This window comes from Molothrus aeneus, chromosome 3, assembly GCF_037042795.1.
Source record: "Molothrus aeneus isolate 106 chromosome 3, BPBGC_Maene_1.0, whole genome shotgun sequence".
Taxonomy (NCBI): Eukaryota; Metazoa; Chordata; class Aves; order Passeriformes; family Icteridae; genus Molothrus; species Molothrus aeneus.
Window position 1 is genome coordinate 45,672,111 of NC_089648.1, and position 17,886 is coordinate 45,689,996.

The 17,886-nt window shown below is 40.2% G+C and overlaps 2 protein-coding genes across 2 annotated transcripts in view; one reads left to right on the forward strand and one right to left on the reverse strand.

Annotated features, from left to right (window-relative positions):
* RGS7 (regulator of G protein signaling 7) overlaps window positions 1-13,413 on the reverse strand; it is a 258,271-nt gene extending 244,858 nt beyond the window's left edge. Inside the window, exon 1 of the mRNA XM_066546804.1 lies at window positions 13,393-13,413. The gene's annotated coding sequence lies outside the window, so the exon portion shown is untranslated. The remainder of the gene's footprint in view (window positions 1-13,392) is intronic.
* On the forward strand, window positions 13,137-15,033 carry PIGM (phosphatidylinositol glycan anchor biosynthesis class M). The gene has a single exon (XM_066546815.1). The coding sequence runs from the start codon at window positions 13,213-13,215 to the stop codon at window positions 14,458-14,460; it is 1,248 nt and encodes a 415-aa protein (XP_066402912.1). The 5' UTR covers window positions 13,137-13,212; the 3' UTR covers window positions 14,461-15,033.
* The last annotated feature ends 2,853 nt before the right edge of the window (window positions 15,034-17,886 follow it).

Genomic DNA, 17,886 nt, shown 5'->3' on the forward strand with positions numbered 1-17,886 from the left:
GGTGCAGTGCAAAAGTAACAAGGTTTAAGATAACAGCTTCTTTATTCATCACAGTTACTGTGAGTATTATACTGAGAATTATTTTCAGACTATCACATTAAAGATGCACTAAAGATGTGTGACTCCTTCCCACTCCTTCAAAAAAAGATGGGAGGGTAGAGAGGGAGAAAGAAGCTGAACTAGAACAGTTTGTGAAAATGACAACACATCTAATACTGAAAAAAATCATAAAGGCAAGAGCTACATCCTTAAAATAACATTTTCAGTTTAATACAGATACTCTTTCTCATTTCCAAATTTAAGCAGGTATCCCTCCTACCGATTTTATGACAAGTCCTGTCATGTTGAGCAGTCCTTGGCTCTCTAGAAATGTTCCTGCTCAACATCTTCTCAAAATAGTTCTTGGTTGTTCTTGCTGCAAGAATTATTTGTTTCAGACTATAATTTCTACTTTCCATTAACCAAGGCTCAGTTCTGTTTTGGATAAATTTTGATGTGTGAGCAAAGCTCCTGACTTATACAGCATGATGTAATTGTGCTGACAAGATTCACTTGCCAAGCTAAAACACACAATGGTAAGGGAATGAATAAGCAAGCATACAAAAGGCTGGTCATATCATCAAGTCATCTATTAAAGCTGTCTAGCATTCTCTTAAAAGTGTTGAAATCGCTTAGAAATCTACCAAAAACTCTTGGGCTAAATTTATTCCCACAAAAGGTGTTGGTCCTAGCCTGAATTTTCCTGAAGACATCAAGAAGATGGTGAAGGCTGCAGTGATTGGGCATTTCCTTGTCCTTGCTGTTTTGGACTGTTATCAGCCAAGCTGGAAGTTAGAGATCTTATATTGTCAACCATTACCCTTTAGGGAGAAGCAAGTTGTGTATTTCATGTGAGGGTTCCACAAAAAATGGAGAGGAATAGATATGGATGAAGAGCAAAGAAGAATTTTCCTGCTGGAAAGGCCACCTCAAAAACTCAAGGAGAAAGCAATACTGGTTCTAACAAAAGGACATGAACTGAGAATACGAGGCAGTAGATACTGGAACAGGGAAAGAAGCTAGAAATGAGAGCTGGTGCGTAGGCAGAGACAGATTGTACAGGAATCTGAAGGAGGATAGATACTGCTTTACACTGCTGAGTAATCCTGGCCACAAAGGTAACTTTCTCAGCTGTACAATCAATTTGGGCATATGGACAAATTATGACAAGTCTAAGAACAAGGAAGATTAAGGGGTGATTTTTACGTGCTTGGACTTCCTGGGTTAAGAAGTCATTGACCTGTTGCAGATTCCCACTGGTCTTCTAGGGTATTTTGGTGAAAGATAGTATCTCACATTTCCCAGCAAGCTCTCAGCTCACAAACTGAAGAGGACAGGAGGTGAAAAAAATGTAATCTAAGAAAATAAACAGAACCATTTATCTGAAGAAGAAATACTTTTTTCCTCAAAACAAAAGGCAAATCTAAATGCTGTCTTCCTTCTTTTAACAGGAAGAGCTGCTTTATTATATAACACATATAATTGAAGCAAAAATTTAAGATTCACAAAAGTCTTAGAGCTACTTATATGGACAATCAAATAATATCAAAAAGACATTGCTGTGAAGTAATAACAAATGATTTACTGGGTAGTGTTCCTTTACATCTCTTCTATATATATATTCAGAACTGGTCACAGGGAAAAAAATTGATTGGAACTATGGGGTTTTATGTGTGGATTGGCAGTCTGAATTAGAATAGCATAAACTTTATTACTACACAACCAACACTTTTTCCTCCTTAAGTACAACCTTTAAATGCAGGCTCTTGAGTCAGCAAAAATTTGAAACAGAATCTAATATTTTGTTAAGATCTATTTTCTCTCCTTTTAAACCTTCAGTTTTACTAATTATAAAGGAGTAAATTTAGCTTATTACCTTATCTCATATTTTCCCACCTAATGTTTACTGTAAGAATATATGAAAGACACAAACAAAGTATTTTTCTTGCCTACTTTTCTCTGTAAATCATTTTGGTGGACTCACCTGCTCCAGCTCTCTGGAGGTATCTACTTCTTTCCATTAATCAGAGTGGAAAGGTAGAGAGCTAGCATAGGCTGGACATTGAACTTTCAGACTGCAAAGACTCTAACATAACCCTAGGTTACTTCCATTCAGTTCTATACTACATAAGAGTTTCTAACACCTTCCTAAAGCAAAAAACATACAGAAAGTCAATCAGTTCTTAAATCCTCCTGAGGTCAACTAGTACAATTCTGCTCTTTTGACTTGGAAACCACTACAGACCATACACACACACAAAAACTTGAAATACTGCATTATCTCATTCAAAGAAAATAATTGGAAAATTACTGAGGTGAATTGTATTTTGTGATGATGAACCAAAGTCTGGGTCTAGTGTTTCTTCACTTATACATATTCAAACTTTTAAACATAGGTTGAAAGAATGAAAGCTTAAGCTTATATGGGAACAGACTTAAGTAGTTCATGAAATTCAATACTTCATAAAAATCTTTGTTACAAATTAATCTCTGAAAAGTAGTAAGTCAAGCCTGTAATGCCTTAGAATTAACCCTTCCATATTCCCTTTTCTATTGCTATTAATTTTTTATTTAGTACACCTCCAAAAAGATTCATCTAGACCCTGGGGGAACAGAAGCTGGAGACAGTCTTCAGTGACATTCAAATCAAACTGACTGTCACATGGAATAGTTAATGCCAAGCCAAGTCTTTTAATGAGAACTTGGAAAAAAAAAAAAAAAAGACTTCTAAGTCTACTGGCTTTTTCATCTTCTCCCTAGTCATTTTCTTTGAAACAATTTAAACTAGCAACAGTCGGCCAAGTTTGATTACCTTCAATTTTATATGCCTCTGCATTTAAGCAAAGAAAAATTTGGAAAAAAAATTAGTAATTCTTGTCATAATTTTTCATTGGGTTGCCAGAGAATTACAACAGAACATCACCACATACCTTGATATGTAATAAAAGATAAATTATGATGTACCTGAAGTAGATTAAAAAGAAAAAAAATCAATGCAATCAGAACTCTTTGGGAAGATTGATAATCAAGAGCCTTGAACTGTTGCACATGTTTCCTACATAATAATCTTTTTTTCTCCTTCTTCCATGTACAACAATATATTTACCTTTAGAAAACAAGGAACTCTTCAGAGCAGCATTTATTGGCTGTACTTTCATTGTACAATAGGAGCATGCACTGCTGTATAAGTAAATATTACCTCAAAGTAAATACCTCACACAAATGCACTGTGCACTTCTGCTTTATGATTTGTTCCAAGGCCCATTTGCTGCCACCTCTACAAGGATTATGCTGCAATCAAAGCCAGGAATCACTTGCCACCCCTAACCTGCCAGTAAGCTTCTTCATATCCAAAAAATAAGAAGTGGACAAGAATGCTAGATGGAGCAAATCTATAAATGAATATCTCATATTTGGCTTAATTTTTTTATTTGTTTATTTTAAGAAACCAAATATGTTTCTGTTATTAACTTCTTATCCACCTCTCTCATCAGAATAGTGGTATCTACAGCAAGAACAGATATCCCAGGTCTACAAAAGGCAGGAAGGAAATGAACCTGTACCATTACAGTCAGATGGACCTTCAGTGTCTTTTCCAAACTAAATGATTCTGTGATTACACCATCCCTACCATGTAAACTATGAGTGTTCTAAGAAGAGCAGAAGAGTGCTGAAAGCACTCTAGGTACCTGTTTACCCCCTGGTTTCACAACTCCCAGACTGATGGCAGTATCTGAATATTCAAATATCTCCACAGAAGTCAAAATTTTGGTGACAGGGTTTTGTTCAACCCACAGAAAATGTGGCAAAGATTACAACACAAGTAGATTTTTCCTGGTTTGAAGAATATCTACAAAAACTTGGTTTGTTTTCTCCCCTCTCCAAATAGAGGGGCAGAAAATTTCTTCTATTTTTAAAATAGATCCCTAAAACTGGAGAGTCATGGCAAGAGGTCTTAAAGATCCACAAAATAAAATTGCCAATTACTGTGGTAATAAAAATGTTTTATACCATTTGTTTCATCAGTGTTTGTTTGTAAGTTGTTAGGGTTGGAGAAACAGTACAGAGAATGTGTTAATATTTGCCTAAAAATTAAAACAAACAACCTAGGTTAGAATTATCTATTAAAAATTTCCCCACTTCATGTCAAAACTTTCTTAGTGTTCTTTTAAAATCCATTCAAACAAAAATGTGTGATGCCCCTATGGTCACATGAAAAGCCACAACCATGATAAATCTGTGTGGTGCAAGGAAAAAGAGATGCAGCATTTTAGACTTAGGCTTAGAGATAAATTCCCATAATGAAATTTTTTAGTTTTTAAGAATTCTCCAAGGAATGAGGTAGATTTGTCCATTTATTTCAAATGGAAAATATACACTAGGACATCAAAAAATATGGGAAACTTAAATCTCAGTATGGTATCTCTTTCTGCTTGAGATACTCTTACTTGATTGAAGTCTGAACTCTGAAATCCAGAGGAAAATCAAAAGGGACACTGAATAAATGAATCTTTCTGGTGTTGTTGGCACTAAGGGAGGAGTGTAGCAATATTCCCTTCCCAGGGCAAGACCTGCTCAATTTTTTCCTATGCAATTCTATAAATAGCCTGGCTCTCAGAAAGGAAAATTGTCTTTATACATCAACTCAATCAAAACAATACAGAACAAAACAAAAGAAATTACTTTTCTAGTCATTTTGTACAAAGAACTGTTCCATCTTTTAAAAATTCAAATTATTTTAACAAGAATTAAAAGACAGAGCAGTCCTCTTGAAGAAGCCCACAGGTCCACTGATGCAGAAATTTCACTTTTCAACTGTGTCTGGATTATCCTAGCTAAAAATTACTCCAGCAGGATTTTTACTGGGAGTAGAAAATGTATCTTTTCATCTAATTTTCAAGAATAACACAGTTACCCCAGAAAGCACTTGAGTAGTAAGATTCATTCCAAGTAATTTATGCATTCTGTAGAAGCATGACATATAGTTGAACATAATGTCAATTTTGCATGATTCTAGTCTTGGTTGTTCAAGGAACTCTGACAATTTCTATCACCCTTAAATAGCATGACTTCTTGGTAAGTATCAAGTTCTGACTAATCTGTTCTTTTTACAGAAACAAATGTTTTACAATTTGTATTAATACGCAGTAATCAAAATAAGGAAAAACTACGGTTTCTTTTCATCGCATTGGTACCCAACACACATCTTATCCAGGGGATATTTTCATACTGTATTTTTTGGCACAATCAACTCTTTGAAAAGTTCATCAAAGAAATATGAGATATAGCTGTCTTCTTTCTCTCAAAACCACCCTTTCCTAATCTTCTACTATATACAAACAAAGCAGGATCCACTCTGACACAGGATAACCACTGGTTGAATCTCTACTTAAATATATGCAAAGTTTATGTCAGCAGACTCAAATTTTGGCAACAAACCGTCAAACTCAGCAATGTGGCAGTCAGCAAGGACAAATATTGAAATTCAACAGTAACCAGAATGAAGAAAGACAAGCAATACTGAAACAAGTGACATGTCTGTTGCCAGTTGCACGGCAGATTCAGAACACTGTGCATGAATTGTCCCAAGTCTGCAAATGCGGCTTGCCTAAGTCCTCTTCCTTGGGTTTTCCCTCCTATAATAGGAGTTCTGCCACTGAAACCACAAGTGCTCACACCAATGGAGTCTGACTCCAATTTCTGATCCAGGTGCAGCAGACCTGCAGAGCACAAAGGGCCAGACAGCATTCCTGAGTCTGTGTGTGAAGCAGAGCATCTCCAACACACCAACTGGGGGAAAAACTGACAAACAGATTGATGGCACAGCTGTGACTTTGAATCAGCAGAGAATGAATAAGCTCTGAAGCCTGAGATAAGAGACAGACATACATAAGCTTAGGGGACAGTATCATTCAATACTGAAAGAAGAAGGGACAGAACTGTGAATGCCAAAGACAGCACCAAAGACAGGATGGACCTTGCTACCAGGTGATTATACTCTGCAGAAGCACCAGCACCTGAGATCATTAACACAGCACGAGGCAGAGCTCAGACAGACAGTGCATAAGCAACTGATCTGGCCAAGTAACTGCCAGAGATTGAATGAAGAGCAGCTAAATATTTAGGAGATAAAAAACCCTAGGTACTGGGAGGAAAAAAGGTGAATTTCCACCTAGCTAGTGAAGGATACATCCTGTGCAACTGAGTCTCTAAGACATCTTTCTTTAGCTTATCATTCTTATGTGCACATTCTTAGGTGCATTCTTATGTACATTATCATTCTGTAGTGCAAAGTACAATTACATCTTAACCACTATGCAGAATACACCAGGATAATCCAAAAGGAATAATAAAGTAGAATTATTACTCAAGGACAGTTTTCAAGATTATGTTTCTGATAAGCTGTCAAAAAGAGAAAGGCAATGGCATTAAAAAGACATCCCCATAAACGCATTTAAAAGGTTTTCGAAAAATGGAGGATTCTTTCCCAAAAAATATTAAGAAGACCATGCCATGCTCTAGAAAATAGTGAAGGGGAAAAGTTTAATAATAGTAAGAGTTCAAAAGATTTTAAACAGTTATTTAACCAATTGTAAATAATTCATGAGAGAAGACAGGGAAACCCTTTATTGGTTGAGGCCAAAAGCACCTAAGCCAGCTAGAAGAATGTTTCCTTCCCTTTCCAGAGAGAGTATTTCAAGCTTAATGTAACAGAGAAGAACTGGGTTTTTCAAAACTTTTGGAGGATGCAGAAACCCAAATAATCTTCATTCTCATTTTCCCATGCACACTCTATACCTGCTAGGAGTACCAACTATTACTCAGAGCACTCTTGTGAGAAAAGCTAACGTGTTTTTTTGGTTTGGTTGTTGTTGTTTTTCTTTGGTTTTTGTTTGGGTTTTTTGTTTGTTTTGTTTGTTTGTTTGTTTTTTAATCCAGATATCTATTTAGGTAGATAGATCTTAAACACACTTGGAGGCAAAAGGCAAAATCAGCTTTGGGTAGACCAGAGGACTACTCGTGTCTCTACAGACGACAGTTCCCCAACAGCTGCTCCTCTCTCGTATAGGATGTTCCTTCATTCCACCCAAGGGAGATAGGGTAAGTGGGGTTTTCCTACTTCTAGGCATCCCCAGTTAAGAATAGGAAACTAAACAACAGCAAGCTATTCCCTCTTCTTTTCCACCACTCCCACAGGAGCAGTCCCAGGGTGTCTATACACACACACACATGCTGTAGCTCCTCAAAAACAGCATCTCTGGAGCCCTTCCAGCACAGTCAGCCCTAGCAGCTGAGCTCTGCCTTTTGTAACAGCTGCTTCTAAACTGCTGCACAGCCACTGCTGGAAAAGCAGTTAGGCTGAACCATATTATCGAGAAGTAAAAGAAATAATAATCCAAAAGGCATCTACTTTTATTTTTATTTATTGTCCAATACACTGCTTGCAGGTCTGAATCTCTCACAGCACACTGCTTCAGTCTTCTGTCTGTGTGAACAGCTAAGGCATCCTGTCAGCACAAATAAAGCAGGTGGTAGGACAACAATCCCTTGCCCAAGCATCTGAGATTTCCCCAATGAAAGTGAAAATCATCCAATGGGAAGCATGTGGTCCCACCGATCCCCACAGCCACTTTTAACTATATCCCTATCCAACTATCTTTCCTTTCTTTTCATTGTGACCGGATCAAAATCCCATCAAAAATTGAGAAAGCTAAGAGACCTTTTCTTTATGATTTTCAGTGTTTGCACCTAGTATTCCAAGTACATGCAACACTGTCATCATGCTTACATCCAGAAGAAAGAGTAAGATGTTTATTGTGAGAAGGAAAGGCAGCGCTTCATAAGCCATGTTTTGGTCATGAAAGATTAAAGAAATTAAGATATTAACTTCTCCGATCAACTGATCAGGTTTGATCATGAAGTCAAAAGCAGGAAACTGCATCATTGATTTTATTGCCTAAATTTATAAACCTTTTAGTCCTATAAAAAATAAAATAACTGCTCCATTTGCGTTAAAGACTTGAAACTCATATTTTTATTTATTGTAAATAAAGTACCTTGGAAATCCATTTGATGCACAAAAGCCTAAGAAACAGAGGTGATGAGAATAGTACCTAGTGTTCCTATCAGCCAACTCTGCAAGATTTAGTTTGAGACTTTATCTGTAATTACAGTTACTTGTTCTTATCTCAGTGAGTAACTGCAAACACGACACAGCCTGAGAACAGCAAAGTTGCTTTTCAAGTTTTGTCTCTTTTCCCCTTCCAAAGAATTGGAAAAAATTTAGGCAGTTATAAACTAAAAATGCACAAAATGTTTCCCTTACACATTCAAAAGCCAGCAAGAAGTGCTGCTTAACACAATTAGATTTAGCCTTTCACAGGTGCTTTCTGGAGGTGCCACTGGACGTGTCATTTTGCACAATGGTCAGAACCCAGCAGTCTGGTGCCAGGAACCCTCAGTCTCCTAAATTCATAATTTGTCATTTGGCTCCAGTTTCTCTTTTGCCTGGGTTCATTGATTCTCTCTCTTCACCCTTTTATTAGCAGAAGTGAATAGAAAAATAATTTAAAAGTAAAGGAAAATCAACAGAATCCTCAGCTAGATGCTCCCACTTCTGGAGTCCTAATCCACTGGGCTGCCTGTGCCATTAGCTAAAGCTATAGAAGCAGTGCACAAAGGGGGAAAATGCTTTGTTTTGGTATTGCAAGTCCGGCAGTAAGGGCCAGGCACTGTCCATCCTAGATGCAGGAAACTCCTATTTACCATATCAAAACTCAGATTCTCCATGGCCTTAAAGCAAAAAGGGCCATATTTTTACAATTGCCCCCTAGGCCAGCATCATACTTCCGTGGACTTCTTGCCACCACATGTGTTTTCTCAGATATAATATTTTCTTCTCTTTCTAATGGTAAATTTAAAAGGTTACCCCACAGACTAATTTTTATCCAGTACTTATTTTGCCTGAAGGGCTGGAATTGTACTTAATACACTGACATAAAATCAGCATAACCACTGCAAGCAGAACTCTGCCAACACCACTTGAAAGCATACTGTGCAAAATCACAATGTGGTGAAAAAAAATAATTCCTTTACAACTCCAATCATATTCTCCAAGTAGCCACATTTATAGCACAATGTGTGAATAAGGGTATAGATTTATCAGGCAGTTTTAAGAAAACACATTAACAGAAAAAGTTTAAAGGAGAGTGGTAGTTTTTTATATACAATGGTGATTTTCTTCTGTGAAGAGTTCTAATGTGTTTTTCAGTTAATTTCTGCAAACCCTCCTGTATTACTCATTTCAGTATTAAAGCAGAAACAAACACTTCCTTACATAATCTTAATTATATTTCTCTTTTGCTAATAATATCTAAAAATCAACACACTACAAATACTTGAAAGGCATCAATCCTATTTGCAAAGCCAATTTTAGCAAGCTCAAAATATCTAAGAAAAGTGTCAGTCACTTTTTCTACAGAATTTCATGTGCTACAAGAAACAGATTGTACTTATCATCTTATCAAAAACTTACTGTCAGTTTACAAATATATTAGTCAGGAGTACTTCTCATGCAAGGAAACATTCTGAGTTCAAAACCCAAGAGAGTTAAAAGGGAACTCTAATACATGACAGCACAGCAGTCTCCCCTTTCAAAAGTCTGAAGACCTAATACCAGCTATTGCCCAGTATCTTCCTTACTTCCTTAAATACTCAACTTTCCTACCACCTTTTATACATAGAGACTTATATCACTGCATACATACAGTATGAAAATTTACAGAAAAACATACAGTCCTTATGATCAAATTTTATCTCATAACAACAAAGTCTAAAAGCATAGCTAGCCATTAACAATTAAATTTTGAGAGGAGACTTGCATGAGAAATGTCTCACCCTGAGATATCTGTAGAATTACCTAAAATACAGCATATGGAAGCATCCTCCAACTGCCTTCCTCCTAAAAAGCCTTTTACTGCTCTTTCTTCCATAATTTTTCAGATATTCCAGCTTTTCCAGCCCCCCAGGCCACCTGGATCTTAAGTAAGGTTTTCACCATCACAACTCAGCACCCGTTCTTTTCTTCCCTGCACTGCTACCAGTTACAACATCTCCCTTACGTTACTTCTAGAGAATCCTCTTCTAATTTTCAACCTTCACTAGCCTCTTTATTCTCCTCAAACTTCTCAGATTTAATCTGTTAGTTCCTCCAATATTTAGCCCTTGTGTACCCTTTCGACCATATGTTCAACTTTGTTGATGGCCGTAGGCTCAGCTTAACCCTTCTCAAAGCATAACTTTCCACCTTAGTGTGGAGAGTAAACCCCTGAAAGGCAAGAACCTGGCCAAATGTGTGGATTGCCCCTGGCTGAGCAGGAACCAGCATAGCACTGTGTCCTTCACTCCAGCTGCCACCCTCCAGCTGTACCTTGGTTTTTAGATGGTTAAAACTTCCATTAGGTTTTAGAACACTTGGCACAACCAGTGCCAAGTTCATTGTCTTTTTAATGCTACTGCTGCCATGTAAATCTTTAGCAGTGGCAGCTCCTAGGAGATAGTTTATGTCCTGGTGCTGCTCAAGCAGTCTCTATTACAGAAGGTGAAGCGAGAAGTTAATACTTGAGTTCAGGTTTATAATCCCCCATCACAAGTAGGCAATAGAAGCAAATTTGGAAGTGACCTCAGTTTATAAGATGGTCCATCTTTGAGAGCATGTAAACAAAATGCCTGGCAGGTAGTGAAATAAAACCTTTATGTCCATGTGAACATACACATACATATGTAATCCTATTTATGTAATGGCAACTCCACACTTTTCTTCATGCTGTTTGTACCTTTGTGTGCACTGGAATCAATCAGCCTCAGTCCCAGCAGTTCTATGAGCTTTTATCTCCCAGCATTTTCTAAAAGTGGCTGATGGTGACTGATATAAATAAAAGCAGCTTTTTACAGGAACAACAGATTTATAACTTTAATAAGACTGCCCTCCTTCCTGCATTAAAGTCTACAGTACATGACAAATCAGGTTAAGCAAGCTGGTATCAAATCTGAAGCCAAATGCATTTTTGAGCCAAATCTTAATTCTCTGAAGAGCTTCAGGCATATTTTGAAGATGTTAAATTATTGATAAGGAAAATCAATTCTTTTTCCAGCTCAGGCAATGTCATACAGTCAGAGTAGCTAAGGCAGATTTTCTGTTTTATTTACATCATGACCCTTTAGAATTAAATTACCTACTTTGTTCCTCTTTAGAATCCTGATAAACAGTCACTACCAACAGCTTAACAACTTCTGTTAATGTCAGATAAAAGATTTGTCTGAAAACAGACTGTCAGAAACAGACAAGAAAACCATGAGACACCAGCATACTCCTAAGTTTATTTATTAAACTCCTATTATTCCACCAATACCATTAAACCTGGACACTTAAGCAAATGAACTGCAATGTGTTCTGATCTGCCCATGAACAGCTTCCTCCAAGGGTCAGAAATAATAAAACATGTTCCATTCATGAAGGCATCAAAACAGCAAACAATCCTGGGACACTGTTGGCAGATAGCAAGAATAGTTCTTTGCAAACTTTTCCAAACCAAAAAATTAGTAGTATCTACATATATCTACTTCCAAGTTATTTCAGTCCCAGTGATTTTATTCAGCATTGATCTCCTAGCTTTTCCAGATAAAAGCTTGGGCACAACAATGGTTATGGGGATGGAAGCATTTTTAAAAGTACCCCAACCATTATAGTACAAGATACATCAAAGAGGAAAAAAAGAAAATGTTACCAATCTTTCCCATTCGAAAGTATAACAGCAATAGTGAACAAGCAATTATTTACCAAGGATCAACAACCACCTTCATTCCCTTTCCCAAAAACGTCCTAACAATCAGTTTTAGGACTTCATGACATCATATGGTGAGTTAATGGAGAATTCCCTTAAGATTTCCTATTGAAGATGTCCAGTTTAGTAAAAAATGCAAGTATCTGACAGAAGAAAAACTGACTCTCCAGATTGGTTACTATGCTTCTCCCATCGGATATTTCCAACTATATCCCATTGTACTGTTATATACAGAAGAACAGCCTTAACAGATAAAAATTAGTAACTGTGTGCACACAAAAATATCTTTTGTCCCCTGAATATCCTACTAGTTAGGCCACCCTCCAAGATGCCTCTGCCAAATGCAAAAGATCTGTTCCCAGTTCTTCGATGGGTGTCCCTAGAACTGAGAAAAAGTAGATTATTTTCTGTAAGTGATGTGAGCCATCAACACTAGTTCCCAAAATATTCCCAAATGAAACCACTCAGCAAAAACATTGAGGTTGCAATTAACTACTGAACAAGCAAATTCATATTTTTGATTAATAAAGCATCTCTAAGAAAATCCCTTATAAGTTCTAATATGAAACCCGCAATAGCAATAAGTAATAAATGCCAGTTTTTCAATCAGCCCCAATTCAAATGTGAGATGGCAAATAACCAGACAGGAAAACTATCTGAAAACATACATAATAGACCCTCAAAATAGAGAGGAATTAATTCCTTTGTTGTAAGTGACTCTCTCTAAACTCCGATTTTCACGACGCTGTTTATGATCTAATTAAATGAGAAATCTGCTGCGGCAGGAAGCTCACCTAAGCGCTCCGGAGAGCACTCATACGTCTAGGCAAAACACAGCTACTTGCGGAAGGTAAATAACAGATGTTGTTTTTCCTTCTTACTTAACTACTCCTGCATCTGCCGCCTCTCTACCCGTGGAGCCCGACAGCTCCCGGCAGGGTGAGGGGGCAATGGGCAGCGGCGGTGCCGGGGGCAGCGCGGGTGGCGGTGCCCCGCAGCTCTCCCCGGATCCCGGTGCCGATGTCCTGCCAGGCTCCCAGCCCGCAGTAGACGCACGCTGCCCACCGCCCCCCATGGGTCCCTCCCCACAGCGCCCCGGCCCAGCGGCGCCCCAGGCCCTGTCCCGGCCCCTCTCCCCGCCGGGCCGGAGGGAGCGCGGGCCCGCCCCGCCCGGGCAGGGCTCGGCGCGCAGCGCGCAGGCGCGGGGCCGCCTCCTCCTCGCACACCGGCGGAAGCCGCGCCGAGTGCGGCCGCCCGCGCCCCGTCCGCCGGGAGCGCCCGAGCCCCGCGTGTTCCCGCTCCCGCACTCTCCCCACCCTGCGCGGAACGGATGGCGGGGGTGGGCGCGGCCCTGCTCGCGGGGCTGCTGGCGAGGCTGGCGCTGGTGCTGTACGGGCTGCACCAGGACCGCACCATGCGGGTGCGCTACACCGACGTCGACTACCGGGTGTTCACGGACGCGGCGCGGCTGGTGACCGAGGGGCGCTCGCCCTACCGGCGGGCCACCTACCGCTACACGCCGCTCCTGGCCTGGCTGCTGACGCCCAACGTGCTCCTCACCGAGGCCTTCGGGAAGCTGCTCTTCGTGGCCGGGGACCTGGCGGCTGCCGTCGTCGCTTACCGGGCCCTGCGGCGCCGTGGGACCCCCGCCGGGCGCGCCTGTGGGTGCTGCGCCGCCGCCTGGCTCCTGAACCCGCTGCCCATGGCCGTGTCCAGCCGGGGCAACGCGGAGGCGCTGGTGGCGCTGCTGGTGCTCGCCACGCTCTACTGGGTGGAGGCGGGCAGCGTGGGCAAGGCCGCCGTGTGCTACGGGCTGGCCGTGCACATGAAAATCTATCCCCTGAGCTACGCGCTGCCCATAGCGCTCCGCCTGAGCGCCGCGCCGGGCCGCGGGGCGCTGCGGGCGCGGGGCGACAGAGCGGCAAAGGTCACGGTCATGGCGCGCCTCTGGCACCTCTTGGTGAAGATGCTGAACCGCGACGTGCTGCTCTTTGGAACAGTTGCCGGATCAGTGCTGGCTGCCTTGACTGTGGCATTTTATCACCTCTATGGCTGGGAGTTTTTGGAGCACGCCTACCTCTATCACCTGACTAGGAGGGATATCCGTCATAACTTCTCTCCCTATTTCTACATGTTGTACTTGACAGCAGAGAGCAAGTGGAGTTTTGCCCTTGGGCTCGCAGCTTTCCTGCCTCAGCTGCTTTTGCTCCTGGTTGTTTCCATAGCGTTCTACAGAGACCTTGCCTTCAGTTGTTTCCTACACACCGCTATTTTTGTGACTTTTAACAAAGTATGCACATCCCAGTACTTTGTCTGGTATCTCTGCCTTTTGCCCCTTGTAATGCCTAGTATTAAGATGTCTTGGCATAGGGCCGTGCTGCTTCTCTGTCTGTGGTTCATCGGACAAGGCCTGTGGCTTACTCCTGCATTCTTTCTGGAGTTCAAAGGATATAACACTTACTTATTTATATGGATGGCAGGCTTGCTTTTCCTTTTAATTAATAGCCTCATAATTGTTCAGATTATTGCACATTATCAAAAAGAAACACAAGTTGCAAAAAAACTGAAGCAACAGTAATAAACTGCCCAAAATCCATAAACAGCCCTACTGTACTCTAGGTAAGGCATCACATATCACCAGCACTTCATCTAACAAAAGTGCAATTAAGTTGTACTAAAGCACATTGTGTGTAAATGTTACTGTTTCAGGCCGTGAGAGCACTGATGGGCCTCAGCCACCCTGAGCAGCCCAGTCCTGCCCTGAGCAGTGTCAGCAGGGGTACCTGTCTCCTGTGTGGGTCTTGAAAGTGCATTGCAGCCTTCTCTCCAGCACTGTCTCCAGCTCTGTCCTCTTGCTCCTGATTAGAATGCCTGGAAATACCCTGGACCAGTTCATCACTTAAACATGTTTGGGGCTTTGGTGAATGGGCTCTACCCATCTGCACTGACTGTCTTCACCTGCTGCTTCCAGAGACAGTGGGGCTGTGCCCTGCCCTTTGACCCCTGTACTGGGGACACCCAGTTCTGCTCATACTCCCTTATGGACTAGGCCTGGCACCTTTTTTCTCATTCTCAGTGTTAGTCTGATGAGGACCTTGGCCTTTACCTAGAATAACACGGGAGATAATAAAGGTGGAATTTGGTTATGAAATTGGAGTTTGACAGTTTTGTACATTCCAGTAGGTCAGTGGGGTGTTTGGCAAGGCAGTCACTCAACATTTACGGTGGGGTTCATTTTTTCTTTTGTTTCCACAGTAACATCTTAGCTATGTGGCCTGTACCTGCTCATTATGTAATTAGCTCTTTGAGGCTTCTAATTTATTTTAGAATTCAGATATTCCACTCTTTCACTTATTTTTGCATATTCTGTTCTGTTTGAATTTTTTAATAGATTTATTCCCCTTGCCATGGGGGAAGTTTTACCCATATACCTGTCTTGGATCACAGAGATGTATAAAGCTTATATATTTGTTTCTTCCTGCCAGGCTCCAGAAAAGAGGCCACTGCCTTACATTTCCATTAATAAGTGGTTATTGTGGGTGTTAACAATAGCAAATGCAGAGTCAAATTACACTTAGAATGGCACCTGTGTCCCAAAAGCACTAGAGTTTATGCCAAAACAGTAATTGGAAATGTTGTTTCTCAGTGGTTCCGTTTCTCTGCTATTAAAAAGAAATGAAAAAATGAAAGGAGTTGAAGAAAAGGGAAGTTTTGAAATAGGAAGCTCTACAACTTGTCAAAACACATTTATTCCTGTAGGAGACACTGGAAGATTTGGAATTGAGTGCCAGGTGATGATGAGAGGAGAGCAGAGCCATTTTGGAATCAATACTCTCTAGAACATCCCACAAGAGGTCTGATGTACACAGCTTTTGACAGAGGCAGAAACTGACAATGTACTTTAGTAAAATATACTTTAAATAGGCAAATGCCAAATAGAAGGATTTTCATATTTGCCTCATCTTTTAGTTACACCCAATGCAAAAGTGAAAACCCTACTATGTAAAATAGAGTGGGCTTCAAGGCAAAATAGCTTCAACCACTTGGTGGAATTCCTGGTGATGTTGCTGGGAAAGGGTGTGGCCAAATGGATTTGCCAGGCTGCCTCTGATCCCTGGTGGTCTCCTGAGGCTGCCCTCTTCCACAGCACTGCACTGACTTCCAGCTACTTCACGTGCAGGATTTCTTTTCCAGGTTGTAGTGCTGTCTTGCAACATGGAATTACAGTATTTTAATCTGTGAATTTTTCCCATTGCTTCTCAGCCTCACTGAGTTTCATGTAACTGAGGTGGTTACATGAAAGAGAGGAAACCCCTGAGCCCTCACAGCCCAGAGCCAAAGGACGTGTTATCAGGAGATGTGATCGTGTCCTTGTACCACTCTGGCCCAATTTAGACATTCTGATGTGCTAGAAGAACAATTTCCCTGTGATTTCCATGGTCAGAGTATTGGGGGGTGTTTCTGCTCCCTCACTGGAAAGCTTTTCTCTGCCATCTGCCTTCTCACTTGCCTTCAAGCTGTGAAAATCTTGACAGCCTCTTTGAAAATCCAGAAATTGGATAAGGCAATGGATATTCTTCTGGCTGTCTTGGTTTTTTGGGGCAGACGTGGCACTGATTTCCTTCTTTATCTGGGATGAAGAAAGTTTTATAGCACCAGCCTGTCTACATCTTCCACTAGAGGTGTATCAGTCAAAAAACTGGTGGCATAAGCCACTTGCACACAGTTTTATATTAATCAGCAAGACATTTTGTGTGTGCTGTGAGCGTGTGAAGCAAAATCCTCCCATGTGGCTTTATTTTCCAGGGCAGGGTTTGATATACCCAGCTTCCACAGAAGACTGAAGAGGCTCTGCTGTGCAATACTTCTACTCACCCCATGCTGATGTAGAGGCAATGGCTCATTTTTCTTTTTTGCTGACCTTCCATTATCTGTTACACATTTTTCTGTTGCAAAAAGCGTGTTTTCTTCCCCCAGAGCAATGTTCTGTATTGCTTTAACAGACCTACCTATGCTGTTCGCAGACATTTCCACACCTCTATTTTTCCCTTCCTATTAGCAAAGGAAGCAAATGCCAGCTATAAGGCATTTCTAACCTCAAAAACCTACAAAACCCAGCATTTTAAGTTACTGTATTTGTGACAGAATTGTAATTTTTTAGGTAAGAAGTAATTTCCTTATGAAAAATAAATTCTTGTCTTGTTAATAGCTACATCATTTTGAGAAGGCAAATTTTTCAGTTATTCTGCATCATTTTTCAGAATTCAAATTCTGAAGCAGCAACAGGAGCTGAAGGGTACCTTCCATTTGATGGTCAGTACCAGTCCTGCAGTGATGATTTGAGAAAGCCATGCATAAACAAGCTATAAAAAGGCTTTTAAAAAAACCTAGATTTACAGTTGTCATTTTAATAATCCAGGACGAGTCCCTCTTTTTACAGTTGCTTTCTAAATCACCCAAATGTGTTTGTGATTTAGAAGTTATTCAAATGACTCATAAAAAGCTGGATAAGAGAAATAAACTGAAGGAAACAAACAAAAAGATATTTGAGAGTTTAGATATTGAAAATTGCTTTTAAAAACCAATTCCATAGTTAAATGGAATTGAATAATTTATTCATTTTTTTAAAAGGGTTAAAATAATTTAATGGAGTACCAAATAAGTTATAGTTCTTGAACAAGTTATGGTGAATAGTTATAATGCCTTTAAAATTTACCAAATTCGTTTCCTATGGAACATTTATTGCTTTTGATGCTGTTCAGATTATTTTGCTTGATAACTTCGTGTCCATTTATCCTCTGATACTTAGGAACTGAAGTTTCTCAATGTTAGTGTTCCTTCCCTACCATGTGTTGCAAAACTGTAATGGCGACTACTTTGCTTTTAAAAGTTTGAAATGCCCATTGAAATGTGTCTCATCTGCAGAATTTTTTCACATTGCACTGAAACCAGCCCTTAAGCACAAAGTACAAGAGGTGAAAGAGGGAAAAGAATCAAGAAAAGT

Coding starts and splice junctions, on each gene's coding strand:
- PIGM (XM_066546815.1), top strand. CDS start 13,213: ATGGCGGGGGTGGGCGCGGCCCTGCTCGCGGGGCTGCTGGCGAGGCTG.